General features: G+C 44.0%; 1 protein-coding gene across 1 annotated transcript in view; it reads right to left on the bottom strand.

Moving 5' to 3' along the window:
- The window catches only part of LOC147108584 (protein-glutamine gamma-glutamyltransferase 2-like), a 118,263-nt gene that overhangs the window by 8,526 nt on the left and 88,852 nt on the right, over positions 1 to 20,885 (bottom strand). The window contains exons 9-11 of the mRNA XM_086005272.1: positions 16,860 to 17,102; positions 13,666 to 13,929; positions 2,979 to 3,139 (exon numbers count right to left, since the gene is read on the bottom strand). Of these exons, the coding sequence (XP_085861398.1) occupies positions 2,979 to 3,139; positions 13,666 to 13,929; positions 16,860 to 17,102 (668 nt within the window). The remainder of the gene's footprint in view (positions 1 to 2,978; positions 3,140 to 13,665; positions 13,930 to 16,859; positions 17,103 to 20,885) is intronic.

Raw genomic sequence — 20,885 nt, 5'->3', positions numbered from 1 at the left:
AGAGTTATACAGCACGGATAGAGGCCCTTCGGCCCATCGTGTCCACGCCGGCCATCAAGCCCTGTCTAATCAAATCCCATATTCCAGCATTTGGTCCATAGCCTTGTATGCTGTGGCATTTCAAGTGCTCGTCCAAATGCTTCTTAAATGTTGTGAGGGTTCCTGCCTCCACAACCCTTTCAGGCAGTGAGTTCCAGACTCCAACCACCCTCTGGGTGAAAAAGTTCTTTCTCAAATCCCCTCTAAACCTCCCGCCCTTTACCTTGAATCTATGCCCCCTAGTTATTGACCCCTCTACTAAGGGAAAAAGCTCCTCAGCATCCATCCTATCTATGCCCCTCATAATTTTGTACACCTCAATCATGTCCCCCCTCAGCCTCCTCTGCTCCAAGGAAAACAAACCCAATCTGCCCAGTCTCTCTTCATAGCTGAAGCGCTCCAGCCCTGGTAACATCCTGGTGAACCTCCTCTGCACCCTCTCCAACGCGATCACATCCTTCCTGTAGTGTGGCGACCAGAACTGCACACAATATTCCAGCTGTGGCCTAACCAGTGTTTTATACAGCTCCATCATAACCTCCTTGCTCTTATATTCAATGCCTCGGCTAATGAAGGCAAGTATCCCATATGCCTTTTTTACCACCTTATCCACCTGTTCCGCCGCCTTCAGGGATCTGTGTACTTGCACACCCAGATCCCTCTGACCCTCCGTCTTGCCTAGGGTCTTACCATTCATTGTATATTCCCTTGCCTTGTTAGTCCCTCCAAAGTGCATCACCTCGCACTTTTCCGGGTTAAATTCCATTTGCCACTGTTCCGCCCATCTGACCAACCCATCGATATCATCCTGCAGACTGAGGCTACCCTCCTCGCTATTTACCACCCTACCAATTTTTGTATCATCCGCGAACTTACTGATCATACCTTTTACATTCATATCCAAGTCATTAATGTAGACCACAAACAGCAAGGGACCCAGCACCGATCCCTGTGGTACCCCACTAGCCACAGGCTTCCATTCACAAAAACAACCTTCGACCATCACCCTCTGCCTTCTGCCACTAAGCCAGTTTTGTATCCAATGTGCCAAGGCACCCTGGATTCCATGGGCTCTTACCTTCTTGACCAGTCTCCTGTGCGGGACTTTATCGAAGGCCTTACTGAAATCCATGTATACCACATCCACTGCGTTACCCTCATCCACACACCTAGTCACCCCCTCAAAAAATTCAATCAAATTAGTCAGACATGATCTTCCCTTGACAAAGCCATGTTGACTATCCCTGATTAATCCTTGCCTCTCCAAGTGGAGACAAATTTTGTCCCTCAGAATTTTTTCCAATAATTTTCCTACCACTGATGTTAGGCTCACTGGCCTGTAGTTCCTCGGTTTTTCCCTACTTCCCTTCTTGAATAATGGTACTACATTAGCGGTTCTCCAGTCCTCTGGCACATCCCCTGTGGCCAGAGAGGTCCTGAATATATGTGTTAGAGCCCCCGCAATCTCTTCCTTTGCCTCACCCAGCAGCCTGGGATACATTTCATCCAGGCCTGGGGATTTATCCATTTTTAGGCCAGCTAAAACCGCCAATACCTCCTCCCTCTCGATGTTAATATGTTCGAGCATATCACAGTCCCCCCGCCCTATTTCTATGTCTACATCGTCCTTCTCCATCGTGAAAACAGATGCAAAAAATTCATTTAGAACCCCTCCTACATCTTCCGGCTCCACACACAGATTGCCACTTTTGTCCCTAATGGGCCCTATTTTTTCCCTAGTTATCCTCTTACCCTTAATATACTTATAAAACATCTTAGGATTTTCCTTTATTTTGCTCGCCAGTGCTATTTCATGGCCCCTCCTTGATCTCCTAATTGGTTAGGTTAGTATGGGAAGGTTATTACTGTTTGGGAGAAAAGTACAGGAATGAAAGGTATAGAGGCCAGGCTTGGGGTCACTGAGTAGTGAGTATGTAACTCATTGGCAGGAATTATGTGCGTTCATAATTGGAAAAAGAAGTTAAAACAGTGGTGTAAAATTGAAGGCTATATCTTATTTCTCCTGTTGGGAGTTGTGCAGTGGAAAATGGCTAGACATAAAATGTTGTATGGCTGGAAATGAAAGCTTGCCAGTAAGCAAGGCCATGTTGGAGGAAGTATAGGTCAGGGTGGGTGCAAGTACATGTGCAGCCACTGACAAAGTGATGGCAAGGACACTGCAGGCATGCATCACCACATCCCTTTGCTCAAGGTTTTATCGTGTCAACTTGACAATAAATTTGAACAAAACTCTCCGATTCAGTGGTTTTCAATACTTTTTCAGGACAGGGCCCACCAGAAAATGCAGGCTGAGCATGTGAATGTGGGTTTGATCCTCAGAAGTCACATGCGGCCCCCTCTTTATTTGGAGTTCATAACCATATTTGGCACATCATACTTCTGATTGTAAGGAATAACATTTAGCAGTTGAATCGGAGGATTTTGTGCATCTGGTATTGGCATTACTGTAGCCAAATGGGTGCAGAGCCAGACTGTTGGGTAGTGGAAGTTAGTAGTTGGAAGTGTCGAGGCTCAGCAGTGTCTACCAGTTACCCCAGGCTGATGGGCCTCTGTAGAAGGCACAGCTAAAATCCATCAAAGAACTGCAGCCCAGATATTCCACTGGGGTTTTAATGAGGTTTCTCGCCCAAGTTCTGACAGGGACAAGGTCTGTTGAGGCTCAGGCTGGACAAGCTGTGCCAATTGAGAGAAAGAAAGACTTGCATTTATACAGTGCCTTTCATGACCACCAAATGTCTCAAAGCACTTCACAGCCAATGAAGTACTTTTGGTCTTTTGGTGTGTAGTCACTGTTGTAATGTGGTAAATGTCATAATATCTGGAGACTATGTAGGCTATATAGTTCATAAGATGTCTCATACATGAAAGATTGTTACAATGGGTTGCTATTTCCCACCATATTTCTCAATAATCATTACCTTAATGTGTAGATCTGGATTCTGGAGAGAGATCACTTTTTTAGCAACCAGTAATTCCTCAGCCTCGTACTCTATTGCAAGGGCCACGATGAGAATCTGATTGTGTTCTGTCAAGGACTCGCCATACTCGGAGTAACACACCTGCAGAGTCACCGTCTTTACTGAGGGAAAGAAACAACGCTGGAATACTGAGGGAACCTTTAAATACTTGCCACATAAAAATACTCTTGTTATCTTTGCTTTCTCATTGGTAGCCTGTGTCAATTAATCACAGAATCACAGAAACCCCACAGTGCAGATAGAGACCATTTCGGCCCATCGAGCCTGCACCGACACATATCCCACCCGATCCCCGTAACCCCTACACCAACACATATCCCACCCTATCCCCGTAACCCCACGTATTTAATCCCCCTAACACTAAGGGTCAATTTATCATAGCCAATCAACCTAACCCGCACATCTTTGGACTGTGGGAGGAAACCGGAGCACCCGGAGGAAACCCACGCAAACACGGGGAGAATGTGCAAACTCCACACAGACAGTCACCCGAGGCCGGATTCGAACCCAGGTCCCTGGCGCTGTGAGGCAACAGTGCTAACCACTATGCCACCGTGCCTGTAATATACTTGTTAACAGCAGAACCATCTTTGGTCCCCATTGTGTTTAGATACCATAAATAGAAAGGTGTAAACCATCTGCAAGATGCTTTGCATTCTTATTTTTTCACATTCTCCTTGTTTTTGTGTCTCCATTTGCCTTGCCATGCACCATTCCCTAGCTAAGAGTACAAAGGCAATCTGTTCCCAATGCCGCTTGTGAACTGGCCAGTGTGAGGTACACAGGACCCGCCTGAGGTAACACACCCTTCTCTTTTTCCTGTGGAAGTTTGCTAGCTGCACTCTCTCCAAAAGGAATTGCCAAGATCCATAGACTCAGTTGGCTGGATTTTCATTGAGGAGTCGGGTAGGAGGCGGGACTACAACTTTTGGGGTTGTAGTCCTGCCTCCATCGAGTTGTAGCCAATCCAAGCGATTTTGACTTGATTGACCTTGTTGAGCCCACCCAGCGGGCTCAGCAGGCCAATTAAGGGCCAGCCGGCAACAGGTGACGTCACAGATTGATATTTCATCTGGCAAGACCTTTTGACAGATGAAATATCAGCGTTTGACAGCTGTTTGAAGCTGTCAAATACTGACAATCTGTACTCTAAGTTAATTCCTTCCTGTCAGGATGATTTAGCGATCTCCGCGGAACAGAAAGCTGAATGCTGGAACTTTTGACAGATCGCGGCCATTCTGCTTTCTGTACCAGTGAGATGAGGGACTCCCGAGACCTGAGGGAAGGGAGGCTATAAACGTAAGTAAAACTTATTGAAACACTTTAAACACACCAAACACACTTACCTCTGCACTCATGCACACATCACTCACCTGAACACCGGACATCTCGACCCCTCCAAGCCCTTCATCCCGACGGTCCGCCTCGCTAACTTGGCGTGGCTTGGAGCCGTCGGGAATCCCACATTTCAACAAAGAAAATAGGGATTAGGCCTTAAAACTGCCTGTTAACTACCTGTTAACAGGCAGTTAATTGGCACTAATTCCCTTCCCGCCTCGGGGAGGCGGTTACCACTGCGGGTCGGGTACCCGCCTCCTTTGAAACTGGCATGGAGGCGGGTTGGGGGCGGGATGGGTTCGTGCCCCCCGATTTCGGGATTTTAATCCCCCACATGCCTCCAATCCCGCCTCCACGGCCCAATGAAAATCCTGCCCAGTGTCTTCAAACTGTGTATCCTCAGTCAACTTGCTCCATTAAATTTTGACACATTCTACAAGCAACTTACTGTAGATCTAAAGACCAATAGTATATCAACTAAAGGCATACTATTAATAGCAATTCATAGCCTAATAATATGAAGGTAGTTCTTGGTCAGTATAAAAAGGATTTTGCACAGAGGAAAATGGTAATTTCTTAGCGCAGAGCCAAATTAAATCTTTTATTTTCAGTGAGGCATAAAAACTACAGGATAAATTTAGACCATAAATGGTTAGGTTTACTTTAATACTACTGTTGAATCATGATATATTTATAACTACTTAAAAAAAAAGTTTTGAACTGATTCAGGATTGTGCTGAGATTAGGATTTGTAGCTTCCGGATTCCATGTTCTGCTTTACAATAAGTGTAATATCCAGTGTGGAATCGCAGGTAAAATACAAAAGGCAGAATCTGTAGGACTTCTCCCCGTGAATAGAAACACTCCTGATCAATAAACAGTAAACTGAAGGATCTGCTGTACATTCAGTTACTATATTCGGAAATGGAGAACGTTCCTAATTCGCAGAAAACCGGCTCCGGAGAAACAAAGTAATTAAAAACAGTAGGTTATTTCCACAGTCTTACTGTAATCTGAAGTTCTAATTTTCCTCTATTTTTAATGCAAATGTAACTTATGTTATTTACCGATCATTTTGTTTCTATAAAGTTGGCCTTCAGGTTTCAACCTATTTATTTATTTGCATAATGATCTGACTAAGTCTCCTCCTTTAACCGGTACGAATTTACAACCCTGTGATATTTCACACACGACTGGAGTCTAGTACAAAAAGCCAGCACAGATTTGTTAAAGGCAAATCGTGTTTAACAAACTTGATTGAGTTATTTGATGAGGTAACAGAGAGGGTTGATGAGGGCCACGCAGTTGACGTAGTGTACATGGATTTCCAAAAGGCGTTCGACAAAGTGCCACATAATAGGGTTGCCAGCAAAATTGAAGCCCATGGAATAAAAGGGACAGTGGCAACATGGATACAGAATTGGCTAAGTGACAGGAAACAGAGAGTAGTGGTGAACGGTTGTTTTTCAGACTGGAGGAAGGTATACAGTGGTGTTCCCCAGGGGTTGATTCTAGGACCACTGCTTTTCTTGATATATATTAATGACTTGGACATGGGTGTACAGGGCACAATTTCAAAATTTGCAGATGACACAAAACTTGGAAGTATAATGAACAGTGAGGAGCAGATTGATAGACTTCAGGAAGACATAAACAGACTGGTGAAATGGGCGGACACATGGCAGATGAAATTTAACGCAGAAAAGTGTGATGTGATACATTTTGGTGGAAAGAATGAGGAGAGGAAATTAAACTAAAGGGTATAAGCCTAAAGGGGTGCACGAACAGAGAGATGTGGGGTTATGTTTGGGCAGCACGGTGGCATAGTGGTTAGCACTGTTGCCTCACAGCGCCAGGGACCTGGGTTCGAATCCGGCCTCGGGCGACTGTCTGTGTGGAGTTTGCACATTCTCCCCGTGTTTGCGTGGGTTTTCTCCGGGTGCTCCGGTTTCCTCCCACAGTCCAAAGATGTGCGGGTTAGGTTGATTGGCTATGATAAATTGACCCTTAGTGTTAGGGGGATTAAATACGTGGGGTTACGGGGATAGGGTGGGATATGTGTTGGTGTAGGGGTTACGGGGATTGGGTGGGATATGTGTCGGTGCAGGCTCGATGGGCCAAAATGGCCTCTATCTGCACTGTGGGGTTTCTGTGATTCTGTGATGTGTGCACAAATCATTGAAGATGGTAGAGAAGATTGATAAAGCAGTTAAAAAGGTTTACGGGATGCTGGGCTTCATAGAGATATAGGACTCGATTTTGTCAATGGGGAGCTTTTGGAGGTGGGATTCCCACTTTTTGGGTTGTAGTCCCGCCTCCATCGACTTGTGGCCAACCGACGCTGTTTTCCCTTGATTGACCTTGTTAAGCCCATCCAGCAGGCTTAGCAGGCCAATTAAGGGACACCTGGTTACTGGTGATGTCAGCGATTGACATTTCATCTGTCAAGAGCTTTTGACAGATGAAAGATCAGCATTTGACGGCTCTGTGAAGCTGTCAAACACTGACAATCTGTCTTCTAACTTAGTCCTTCTACTCAGACTCAGTTAGAGAGCTCTCCAGACCAGAAAGCAGAGGCTGCAGATTTTGACAGTTCAGCGGCCATTCTGCTTACTGTGCCGGTGAGCTGGGGGACTCCCGAGAACTGAAGGAAGGAAGCCTGCAGGAGAAAGTAAAGGTAAGTAAAACTTATTAAAAAACTTTACACTTACCTCACACGCTTACCTCTGCACACATGCACCCATCACTCACCTGCACAACGGACATTTCAACCCCTCCAACCCCTGCAGACCGACGGTCCGCCTTGCTAATTGGCGTAGTTCGGAGCCGTCGGACAGCCCACACTTCAGGGCTAAAAATAGAGATTAGGCAAAAAACTGCCTGTTAACTACATGTTAACAGGTGGTTAATTGGCACTAATCCCCTTCCCGCCTCAGGGAGGCGGCTCCCAGCACAGGTCGGGTACCCGTCTCCTGGGACATTGGCATGGAAGCGGGTTGGGGGGCGGGATGGGTTCCTGCCCCCGATTCTGCAATTTTCCCACCACTCCCGCCTCCAAACCCGCCTCCTCGGGGCTTGGAAAATCGAGCCCATAGAGTGCAAAAGTGGAAATTATGATGAACCTGTATAAAACACTGGTTCGGCCCCAAATGGAGTACTGTGTCCAATTCTAGGCACCACACTTTAGGAAGGATGTGAAGGCCTTAGAGAGGGTGCAGAAAAGATTTATGAAAATGATTCCAGGAATGAGGGACTTCAGTTATGTTGATAGACTGGAGAAGCTGGGGTTGTTCTCCTTGGAGCAGAGAAGGTTGAGAGGAGATTTGATAGAGGTGTTCAAAATCATGAGGGGTCTGGGCAAAGTCGATAGAGGGGAACTGTTCTCATTGACAGAGGGGTTGAGAACCAGAGGACACAGATTTAAGGTGATTGGCAAAAGAACCAAAGGCAGCGTAAGAAAAAAAAAATTTATGCAGCGAGTGGTTAAGATCTGAAATGCACTGCCTGAAAGGAAGGCAGACTCAATCATGGCTTTCAAAGGGGAATTGGATAAGAAAAAAAATTTGCAGGGCTACGGGGAAAGGGCAGGGGAGTGGGACTAGCTGAGGTACTCTTGGAGAGAGCTGGCACGTGCTCGACAGGCCAAATGGCCTTCTTCCGTGCTGTAACCATTCTATGATTCTCAAAATAGAAAATCAACTGAAGTGATGGTTTTCTTTCATTACCCCTCTTCTCCTGAAGGTGATGATGATTTGTACTGAGGTATAGCCCCAAGGCTGCCACTGGCCCTTGGGTGCCTCATCCAACCAGCTATTCTTCACATGCAAAGCTGCATAGTGATTGTTTGCAAAGGCCATTCTTATCCTCACTAGTGTGTACACACACGCATTGCCAGTAGGGTTCGCTGGACAAGAGTCAGGAGCAAGAATGTTTGCTGATTTCCCTCCCTCCCCTCTCTTCCTTGCCCAAAATGTTCAGGCCATTTACCATCACCCTAAATATGATAAGCCATCTCAAAATAGACTACAACAATTTGCATTTAACATAGAAAAGAAAGTCCCAAGGTGTGAAGAAAAATGGACACTGAGCCAAAGAAGGAGATATTAGTAGGGTTTACTAAAAGCTTGGTTACAGAAGTGGGTTATAAGGAAGGTTTTAAATAATGAGAGGCAGATGTAGAGGTGGAGGGATTTCCAGAGCTTGTGACTAGGCAGTTGAAGGGAAAGGGGATGCAAAAGAGGCCAGAGTCGGAAGATTGCAAAGTTTGTGTTGGAGGTAGGCGGGTTTGTAGTGATGGAGAATTAGAGAGATAGAGAGGGGTGAGGCTATGAAGAGTTTTAAACACAAGGATGAGAATTTTAAATTTGAGATATTGGCCAACCGGCACTCAATGTAGGTCTGTGAGTACAGGTGTGATGGGAAATCACAGGCCCATCAGCAGAAAATAAAAGTCTGTGGACCCTTGCGAGTGTAACTCTTCAACAAGAGTGCCTGATTGGGAAATCAGCCCTTAGAAACCGCAAACAGAGGACATTTTCACAAACACCTCCATGTATTGCGGTTGATGTTGTGTGTATAGACTTTCAAAAGGTGTTTGATAAAGTAGCACATAATAAACTTTTCAGCAAAATTAAAGCCCATGGAATTAAAGGGACAGTGGCAGCATGGATATGGAATTGGCTATGGGACAGAAAGCAGAGAGTAGTGGTGAACAGTTGTTTTTCAGACCAGAGGGAAGTATGCAGTGGTGTCCCCCAGGGGTTGGTGTTGGGACAACTGCTCTTTTTGATATATATTAATGACCTAGAGTTGGATATATAGGGCATAATTTCAAAGTTTGCAGATGACATAAAACTCAAATGTAGTAAGCAATGTGGAGGATAGTAACAGACTTCAGGAGGACAGAGACAGACTGGTACAATGGGCAGACACATAGCAGATGAAATTTAATGCAGAGAAATGTGAAGTGATACATTTTTGTAGGAAGAATGAGGAAAGGCAATATAAACTAAATGGTAAAATTTTAAAGGGGGTGCAGTAACAGAGAGACCTGGGGGTGTATGTGTACAAGTCTTTGAAGCTGGCAGGACAAGTTGAGAAAGCTGTTAAAAAGGCATTATTAATAGAGGGATAGAGTACAAAAGCAAGGAAGTTATGCAAACCTTCATAAATCACTGGTTAGACCGCAGCTGGAGTATTGTCTAATTCTGGGCACTGCACTTTAGGAAGCATGTCAAGGTCTTGGAGAGGGTGCAGAAGTGATTTCCGAGAATGGTACCAGGGATCTCATTCTATGAACTCATTACACATTTACCAAAAGGAATTCTACCTGTCTGTGGTGCACTTACCCACAAAGCCACCAAGCAAGCCTAGAAAGATTTTTTTAATGAATTATCGGGCTGTGAACATCACTGATGGGGCTATTTATTTCCCATCCCTATTTGCTCTTGAGAAAGTGACGGTGGGCCACCTTCTTTGTAGCGGTTTAAGTGCCACTTCAGAGGGCAGGTAAGAGTCAACCATGCTAGTGTGGGACTGGAGTCACATATAGGCCAGACTGGGTAAGGACGGCAGATTTCCTTCCCTAAAGGACATTACCAACAGTTGGGTTTTTATGACAATTCAACAACTTCATGGCCACTTTTACTGAGGCCAGTTTTTTATTTCCAGCTTTTTTTTACAAAAATAGATTTGAATTTTCAAACTGCTATGGTGGGATTTGAATTCACAATTTCTGTATTATTAGTCCAGGAACATAACCACTGCACTACTGTACCCCTTAAAGTTAAAGGTTTTTAATAAACAACAGTAATTTGGGACCGACAGGGGAAGCAAAAGAATAAAGTGACAATGTAAAAAAAAATGTAATTGAGTTTATGGTGGTGAAATTCAATTTCGATGAGGGACAAAACAGGAGACAGCAGATTGACCCGCACTGCTCAATTTGACTCACTTTAAATACAGACTCTGTATCGTGACTTGAAACATCCGCTGATCAGATTCAGTAAAAGTAAATTGAAACACATGAATCGGCTGCATTGTGAACTCTTCTATCTACCATGAATGATTTTTTTTTCTTTTAATACCCCTGTGAAGCACCTTGGGACATTTTACTAGGTTAAAGGCGCTGTTGCTGTTGTATCTGCAGTGGTCGGCCTCAAGCACAAATAAAACATAGCGACAGCATATGAATAAAAACGCAATGGATGGTGCAGTACTGGGACAAAGGTTCATCAAAGTTACACAAGCAACAAATCTAGTCAAATAATGGGATATATTTTCCTCCGCTTACTAATGTTAGTGCAAACATTAGCATAAGTACATAAGTATGAAGTAAGTTTTCACTTTCATTAGCAAGTTACAGTATAGATAGAATCATAGAAATTTACAGCACAGAAGGAGGCCATTTGGCCCATCTTGTCTGTGCCGGCCGACAAAGAGCTAGCCACCCTAATCCAACTTTCCAGCACTTGGTCTGTAGCCTTGTAGGTTATCCAGGTCCTTTTTATATGTGATGAGGATCTCTGCCTCTACCACCCTTTCAGGCAGTGAGTTCCAAACCTCCACCACCCTCTTGGTGGAAAAAAATTCTCCTCAAATCCCCTCTAAACCTCCTACCAATTACTTTAAATCTATGCCCCTGGTTATTGATCCATCTACTAAGGGAAATAGGTCCTTCCTATCCACTTTATCTAGGCCCCTCATAATTTTATACACCTCAATTAGGTCTCCCTCAGCCTCCTCTGTTCCAAAGAGAACAACCCCAGCCTATCCAATCTTTCCTCATAGCTAAAATTCCCCAGCTCAGGCAACATCCTCATAAATCTCCTCTGCACCCCCTCTAGTGCAATTACATCCTTCCTGTAATGTGGAGACCAGAACTGCATGCGATATTCTAGCTGCGGCCTAACTAGTGTTTTATGCAGTTCAAGCATAACCTCCCTGCTCTTGTGTTCTTTGCCTTGTCTAATAAATGCAAGTATCCCGCATACCCTCTTAACCACCTTATCTACCTGTCCTGCTACCTTCAGGGATCTGTGGAAATGCACTCCAAGGTCCCTTTGATCTTCTGCACTTCTCAGTGTCCTACCAATTATAGTGCATTCCCTTGCCTCGTTAGCCCTCCCCAAAAGCATTACCTCACACTTCTCCGGATTGAATTCCATTTGTCACTGTTCTGCCCACCTGACCAGTCCATTGATATCTTCCTGCAGTCTGCAGCTTTCTTCTTCATTATCAACCACATGGCCAATTTTTGTATCATCTGCAAACTTCTTAATCATACTTCCTACATTCAAGTCCAAATCATTGATATATTCATTAAGAGCCATACCCATGCCTTCCGCTTCCACACACAGGTTACCTTTATGGTCTCTAATAGGCCTTACTCTTACTTTAGTTATCCTCTTGCTCTTAATGTATTTATAAAACATCTTTGGATTTTCCTTGATTTTACTTGCCAATATTTTTCATGCCCTCTTTTTGCTTTCCTAATTTCCTTTTTAATTTCACCCCTGCACTTTCTATACTCCTCTCGGCTTTCTGCAGATAAAATAAATGAACTGGATATTGGGAATTCAGACTGTAAGAAAGAGGAACCATTGTATTTTGTTTGATACAGCATAAGATAAGCTGGGCTCTTTTACTGTTTTTCATTACTTTGTTTTACTGTGCCAACTCATGAATATGAGACGTACAAATTTTCTCCTATGAACTGTTTGATTTATCAGGGGAGCTTACACATTTTGTTTGATTAAAAAGCCAGAAACATTACCATGGACCTATACAAGTTTACAGCACAGGAGGAGAGCATTTGGCCCATCATGTCCATTTAGCTCGGTGTCCTTCTTGGCTTCAAATCTTTATCTACACTTCCTTTAAAAGATACAATAGCCTATTCCTCAAATACTCCCTGTGGCAAAGCGCCCATACTCTAACAACCCCCTGCATAATTAATGGGTGGGAGAGATTCTTCTTTGGGCAAAATTGGCGCTCCGGGTGCAAATTGCACCCAAAATCGTGCCCGTTTTGAGCAGTGTTTTTTTTCTCTTCAGTTTCCACTCAAACCAATTTGCATATCGCCGAACGCAAAATCTGCCATGAACCAGCGCAATCGGCAGCATTTTAAAATGTATTTTTTTAATTTCCTTCAAAAAAAAATTTGGGGGGCTATATTTAAGAGTGGTAGCTTGGTAAAGTTGGATTATTAGAGCTGAAAATGGGTTTATCGTGAACAATAAGCATTTTTAATCACACTGTCAATCCACCACTTGTGACTAACCCGATTTTAAATGACTGAAAATGACTTTTAAAAATTATACAGAACCATTTTGCCAGTTATATTGGGGTGCAGTAGTTCGTTTCTCAGTAAAATAAAAAAAAACATTTAAAAGCTTTTAAAAAGTGCCTATTAATGTCCTTACACCAAAAGAACCAGCTTAACGTTTAGAGCCTGCTCGAAGGCCTGCAAACAAGTGCAATTAGCGGAAACTCCCAATGGTGATTAATTTACCCTGTGGGCGTGGCCAGTTTTGTGGGCAGGGCCGGATTCTAGCGCAATTTCTAAAAAACTAGCGAAAAAGATCGCAGAAACTCAATTTGCACTGAACGTCATTTGTGCTTAAAATTCTACGATCTTTTGCGCCAATTTCGGGCTATTTGTGCTGAAATAACCAGCGCTGCCAAGTGGAAACTCTATCCTTATTTCTTTTAACCGCTTTCCTCGTCTCATTGAAATTTTAAATGAATGATCCCTCGTCACTGATTCCCTAGCCGGATGAAATAGTCTTTCCCTATTCACCCTATTAAAACCATTCACTATTTTATAAAAGTGGTGTTACATCTTCTCTTAGCCTTCTTTGCTTCAGGGCAAAGAGTCTCAGTAGCTCAAGTCTCTGCTCCTAGCTAAAGTTTCTCATTCCGAGTAACAACCTGGTTAATCCACGCTGTATGCTCTACAATATCCTTTCTATAGCAGGGTGTCCAAAGCTGCACACAGTGCTCTAACTGTGGTCTAACCATTGCCTTGTACAAATTTTGTTAAGTTGTGTGTACAGCTTTGTGTATTAACAGCTGTTTTATTTTACCCACTTTATCTCCAAATCCTGGTACTGTAGATTAGCAGATGAGATAAACATCCATATTAAAGGACAGTATGGGGTTAGGGGTGAAGATGGAAACATCTATATTCCCTGGGGGCTTAGTATGACTTGGCTTCACAATGACTCACATTTTAATCATCAAACACTGATCCCTTTCCCACAGTCAAAATGCACTTTGGATGCATTACCTTCTTGAGGTCCAACTGTGATGTTGTCTAGGTCTCTCCAGCTACAATCTTTAATTGGTTTCCCGTTGTACAGGACTGTTTGGGCACGGAAGATCAGCCTGAAATTCTTCGTCACCGAGGATTTGTTCGAGAGAACAGCAGAGACTTCAAAGTCGGTCCCGTTCATGTTGACTTTGTCAGTTTTCACTTTTATGAAGAGTTTCTTCTCTGGCTCTTGAGTCAGTTTGTCTGCTTTACTGAAAACCGCTCTTTCTTCCTCAGAACCTTTTTAAAAATTGATTAATTGTCGAATATATTAGAGCAGAAAGAATTTTTTTCCTTTTTTAAGCAAAATTTCCCAACATTAACTTGTGCCTACAGATAAAACCTTATACTCCAACACAGAAACCTAATGGAAAATGACCCCAAAATGCATTACATTCCCTGCTGAAAGATTCAGTCCACCCACCCAAGCATAAAGTTTTCTTAAATAATGGACACTTTTTTAAATTGTCATATTTTGCAAGGATATTAAGTTACAATTATGTACACATTTGGAAATTCAGCAACATTAATTGTTAACCTTAAGATCATTCAGCATAATTGAACGGGTGTGGTTTATGGACCATAAGGGCTGGATTTTCCTCTGCTATACTGCCCAAAATCAGCTGAAGAAGAGGGAGAATGGGTTGAGGAGGCCTACTATGGATCTCTGCCCCTGAAACTGGTGCTAGGAATTTTACTCCCAACCTGCCCAAGCAGGGATCTTGGCTGCAGCAGTAGCTTAGAGACACGGGGCTAGGAAAACCAGCCAATTTCCCTACCTCCCTGCTGAGCTACTGCCAAATCCAGGTAAGGCAAGAGGACAGGTGGCATGGTATATGGTGAGGGCCAAGACGGCAGACTGCCCCGTTGGGTGGAGAGGGTCTGGTGATGGCTAAGAATCATTCAGCGTCCTTTATGATGATTTAAATGAAACTCTTCAGGGCACTTCCACCCCTTTTCAAGGTTGCTGCTCCACCTGGCATTGGGGCTCCCTTTTTGTGGTGATGATCCTGTTGGGAGTCTGCCCTGTGTGCTTATGAACCATGTCCCAGTAAAAAAAAATCATACAACCATAGAATGATACAGTTCAGAAGGAGGCCATTCAGCCCATCGTGCCTGTGTCGGCTCTTTGAAAGAACTATCCAAATAGTCCCATTCCTCTACCCTTTCCCCATAGTCCTACAAATATTTCCCCTTCAAGTAGTTATCCAAATCCAAATCCCTTTTGAATGTTTTTACTGCATCTGCTTCCATCACCCTTTCAGGCTGTGCATTCCAGATCATAACAACTCACTATGCAAAATCATTTCTCCTCATCTCACCTCTGGTTCTGTTGCCAATTACCTTAAATCTGTGTCCGCTGGTTACTGACCTTTCTGCCACTGGAAACAGTTTCTCCTCATTTACTCTATCAAAACCCTTCATAATTTTGACCACCTCTATCAAATCTCCCCTTAACTTTCTGTGCTCTAAGGAGAACAACCCCAGCTTCTCTAATCCCTGCTGGAAACACTCAGCAGGTCAGACAGCATCTCTCCCAGACTTTCAGAAGGTAGTGTTAACTTTTCAGGTTGATGACCTTTTGTCAGGTTCTGACTATCGTTTCCCCTACACTTACAAAAACAAAAATGGAAGTTTAAAGTTCCAATTATTCTTTGAGGCTGTTTCATTTCTGAAAAAGGCTTCTGTTAATGACACTCTAATGGCCTTGTGTATAATGAGGACTACAATGTAGGATATGTGAATTAAAGGCTGATCCTGAAGCTGGCATCTATGGAAACATCCTTCCTCAGTCTCAGTTTGCCAAGGAACTCCAGTATTGACACTCAATCACACCTTAACAGTTTTGATGTACCAGTTATATGCTGCCCCTTGGTGACATCATCCAAAAACAGTGTCAGTTTCCACATGTATGCTGACGACACCCAGCTCTACCTCACCACCACTTCTCTCGACCGCTCCACTGTCTCTAAATTGTCAGACTGCTTGTCCGACGTCCAGTTCTGGATGAGCAGAAATTTTCTCCAATTAAATATTGGGAAGACCGAAGCTATTGCCTTTGGTCCGCGCCACAAACTCCATTCCCTAGCCTCCATCCCTCTCCCTAGCATCTGTCGGAGGCCAATCCAGACTATTCGCAATCTTGGTGTCATATTTGACCCTGAAATTAGCTTCCGACCACATATCCGTGGCATAACTAAGACCGCCTATTTCCACCTCTGTAACATCGCCTGCCTCTGCCCCTGCCTCACCTCATCTGCTGCTGAAACCCTCATCCATGCCTCTGTTACTTCTAGACTTGACTATTCCAACGCACTCCTGGCTGGCCTCCCACATTCTACCCTATGTAAACTTGAAGTCATCCAAAACTTGGCTGCCTGTGCCTAACTCGCACCAAGTCCCAATCACCCATCATCCCTGTGCTCGCTGACCCACATCGGCTCCTGGTTGAGCAATGCCTCCATTTTTAAAATTCTCAACCTTCTTTTCAAATAGTTCTATGGCCTCGCCACCCCCACCTCCCCCCCATCTCTGTAACCTCCCCCAGCCACCCACCCCATCCCCATCTCTGCAACCTCCTCCAGCCACCGACCACCCCCCCTCATCCCCACTCCCGAGAGATAACTGCACTCCTCTAATTCTGCCCTCTTGAGCATCCCCGATTTTAATTGCTCCATCATTGCTGTCTGTGCCTTCAGCTGCCTAGGCCCTAAGCTCTGGAATTCCTTCTCTAAACCTCGCCGCCTCTCTACCTCTCTTTCCTCCTTTAAGACATTCCTTAAAACCTACCTCTTTGACCAAACTTTTGGTCATCTGTCCTAATTTCTCCTTATGTGGCTCGGTGTCAAATTTTTGTCTTACAATACTCCTGTGCAGCGCCTTGGGACGTTTTACTATGCTAAAAGTGCTATATAAATACAAGTTGTTGTTGTTGTTTTTAGTGTTTTTTTTTCTATCTAACAAATATTCATTATTCAGCCTCTCTTCCCCTCCCTAGAACTGTGGTTCAGTCTGGTGTAACATAACTGTATTCAAGGGTCATTCGGTCACTCAACTTTCATAATTCCATTTAGGGGTGATTAAATGTAATTCACAAGGCTTGCTTTCAATTATTTCCCGTAACCTTTGATGTCTATGCCAATTATGATGCCAGTCTAATCATTGCTTACCCTCCAGATATTTGTAATTGTGTGTGACATCCTCACGTTCATCACTGCCGACAGCCTTTGTACTGATCTTCTGACCAACTAGACGACTATTAACCATGATCTGCTTTTTCGATCCATCTTTACGGAGAAGCCATGACACGTAATCTGCATTGACTTCAGCAAAGACAAAGGGAGTATCAAAATTCTGATCGATGTGCCCACATTTAATGGCTTTGACAGGAGCTGGTCCACAGCAGTAGATTCCTGAAATGAACAAGGCCAAACATCACTGCAATGTCAACATTAAAACAATTGCATTCTGTTCTAATGAACAATTTTAACAGTGTGCAATACAGTACTTGGAATTGTCAAAGCTTTGCTAACATTCTGTAGCTTAAACATATAGGGCCAGAAATTTGGGACCCCACGGGTGAGTACGCGCTGGGTACTCACGCGAAGGGCCAACGAAAGTGCCGGTTTCGTGCATTGCGCTGGAAACCAGAACTTCTGTTCCCTCAAAGGAAGGGGTTCACAGGTCAAACGCGTGCACCGGAGAGGCAGCGCGTACGCCTGGAACTTTCTTTTTTTTTTACAGGTTTCTCCGGGAGGGTAAGACTCTAGCAGCTGCGCATTTAAAAAGCAGTCGCAAGGCCTGCTTTTAACAAGGTAAGTGGTGAATTAAGTAAAATTAAAACATTTTTTCCACAGGTTTATTATTTTTAAATACTTTAAAGAAAGGTAAGTTTATTTTTAGCCCTGTTAAAAACTGTAATTAATTTTTCCAAAAATTTAAATTATTGTTTAAAATAGTTATTTTATGTAATTTATAGTTATTTTAAAAATTTGTTTGAAGTTTTAGTTAGGTTTTGGGGCCGATCTCTATTCATAGATTTGACAGCTCTTCCTGTCAAATCTATGAATAGAGATTCCCTGCTATGATTGGCTCTCCATGGCCCACGTGATCCCAGGGGACGCTTCGAACTAACTGCGCCCCTGGGATACGCAAGCACTGCGCGCCGGCAGCTGGAGGAGGCCCAGGTTCGGAATCCCACGCAGGCCCACAGCACAACGGCAGGCGCGCTAGGTAAGTGCAGATCGGGGGCTTGCACCCACGGGAAGCCTCCAACCTGAATTTCTGGCCCATAATCAATTTGAATTACTTATTCACCAATTATATTGCCAAGTAATGGCTGGTCAAAATTGATTACAAAAGAGTAATCTCATCTTGGGTTCAGATGACATAAATTGTGAGAGTTAAGTTTGCATGGCTGATGACCACCATTTGGTCCCCATGTCTCCTTCCTGAAAACTGCTCTTTTTTTAATATAAAATATTAGTGTATTGCCTGTGGTGTTCTCCCAGGTAATAGTCTGGGATCTGGAGCACAGTTGTGATGTTTAGCTGCTAACATGGCCTGTCCTTTAAAAAAAAAGCCATGTTCAAGTATTCCCGAAAGTACTGATTTAAATAGGCACGTCCAGATAATTAAAGCTGATTGTAAGCTCCTGAAGTCAATCAGAGGGCATTTGTAACTGCTTGTAAATCTTTAGCTTCAGGTCAGAAAAGCTCAGCCTGAAATGATTGGCCTTTTTTTTAAAGGTTTGCTCCACATCTGTGAAGAACACGGGAGTTAGTTGGGGACAATATTTGGTGGTACTTTTGCCATTGGAGAGAATTGTAGCAGATACCAATGAGATGGACACTCTATTTAGTTGAAGGATTAATTACTGTGACATTATTACTGCTAGTTTATTGGGTGACAATCTGCAGTTGATTACTGGGATTTAGGAATATTTCCTTTGGAGAACTTTTGATTTCACCATAGAGTCATACAGCACAGAAAGAGGCCCTTCGGCCCTTCGGCCCATCGCGTCCGCGCCGGCCATCAAGCCCTGTCTAATCTAATCCCATTTTCCAGCATTTGGTCCGTAGCCTTGTATGCTATGGCATTTCAAGTGCTCATCCAAAAGCTTCTTGAATGTTGTGAGGGTTCATGCCTCTACCACCCTTTCAGGCAGTGAGTTCCAGATTCCAACCACCCTCTGGGTGAAAAAGTTCTTCCTCAAATCCCCTCTAAACCTCCTGCCCCATACCTTGAATCTATGCCCCCTTGTTATTGACCCCTCTACTAAGGGAAAAAGTTCCTTTCTATCTACCCTATCTATGCCCCTCATAATTTTGTACACCTCAATCAGGTCTCCCCTCAGCCTTCTCTGCTCCAAGGAAAACAACCCCAGCCTGTCCAGTCTTTCTTCATAGCTGAAGCGCTCCAGCCCAGGTAACATCCTGGTGAATCTCCTCTGCACCCTCTCCAAAGCAATCACATCCTTCCTATAGTGTGGCGACCAGAACTGCACACAGTATTCCAGCTGTGGCCTAACCAGCGTTTTGTACAGCTCCATCATAACCTCCCTGCTCTTATATTCTATGCCTTGGCTAATGAAGGCAAGTATCCCATATGCCTTTTTAACCACCTTATCCACCTGTTCTGCTGCCTTCAGGGATCTATGTACATGCACACCAAGGTCCCTCTGATCCTCTGTCTTTCCTAGGGTCTTACCATTCATTGTGTATTCCCTTGCCTTGTTAGTCCCTCCAAAATGCATCACCTCACACTTTTCAGGGTTAAATTCCATTAGCCACTGTTCCGCCCATCTGACCAATTCATCTATATCGTCCTGCAGACTGAGGCTACCCTCCTCGCTATTTACCACCCCACCAATTTTCGTGTCATCTGCGAACTTACAGATCATACCTTTTACATTCACATCCAAATCATTAATGTAGACCACAAACAGCAAGGGACCCAGCACCGACCCCTGTGGTACCCCACTGGACACAGACTTCCAGTCACAAAAACAACCTTCGACCATCACCCTCTGCCTTCTGCCACTAAGCCAGTTTTGGATCCAATGTGCCAAGGCACCCTGGATCCCATGGGCTCTTACCTTCTTGACCAGTCTCCTGTGCGGGACTTTATCGAAAGCCTTACTGAAATCCATGTATACCACATCCACTGCACTACCCTCATCCACACACCTAGTCACCCCCTCGAAAAATTCAATCAAATTGGTCAGACATGATCTTCCCTTGACAAAGCCATGCTGACTATCCCTGATTAATCCTTGCCTCTCCAAGTGGAGACCAATTCTGTCCCTCAGAAGTTTTTCCAATAATTTCCCTACCACTGATGTTAGGCTCGCTGGCCTGTAATTCCCTGGCTTATCCCTACTACCCTTCTTGAATAATGGTACTACGTTAGCTGTTCTCCAGTCCTCTGGCACATCCCCTGTGGCCAGAGAGGTTTTGAAAATTTGTGTCAGCGCCCCTGCAATCTCCTCCTTTGCCTCACACAGCAGCCTGGGATACATCTCGTCCGGGCCTGGGGATTTATCCACTTTTAAGCCTACTAAAGCCGCTAGTACCTCCTCCCTCTTGATGCTAATATGTTCAAGTATATCACAGTCCCCCTGCCCGATTTCTATGTCTACATCGTCCTTCTCCATAGTGAACACGGATGCAAAAAATTCATTTAAAACCCCACCAACATCTTCTGGCTCCACACACAGATTGCCACTTTGGTCCCTAATGAGCCCTACTCTTTCCCTAGTTATCCTCTTGCCCTTAATATACTTATATAAAACACCTTAGGATTTTCCTTTATTTTACTCGCCAGTGTTATTTCATGGCCCTTCCTCGCTCTCCTAATTTCTTTTTTAAGTATCCCCCTGCACTTTTTATACTCCTCTAGGGCTTCCTTTGTCTTTAGTCCTTTGTATCTGCCAAAAGCCCCCCTTTTTTTCCTAATTCATTCTCGTATATCCCTTGACATCCAAGGTTCCCTGGGCTTGTTGGTCCCACCCTTGACCTTTACAGGAACATGTTGCCATTGTACTCTCTCAATTTCCTTTCTGAAAGACTCCCATTGCTCCGATGTGGATTTTCCTACAAGTAGCTGATCCCAGTCCACTTTGGCCAGATCCTGCCTTATCATATTAAAATCGGCCTTCCCCCAATTTAAAACCTTTATTTCCGGTCCATCTCTGT

Source organism: Somniosus microcephalus, chromosome 13 (genome assembly GCF_052327205.1).
Source record: "Somniosus microcephalus isolate GS21.2 chromosome 13, FLI_Smic_1.0, whole genome shotgun sequence".
Classification (NCBI taxonomy): Eukaryota; Metazoa; Chordata; class Chondrichthyes; order Squaliformes; family Somniosidae; genus Somniosus; species Somniosus microcephalus.
Note: the sequence above shows the minus strand (reverse complement) of the source record. Positions and strands in the feature narration are given on the sequence as shown.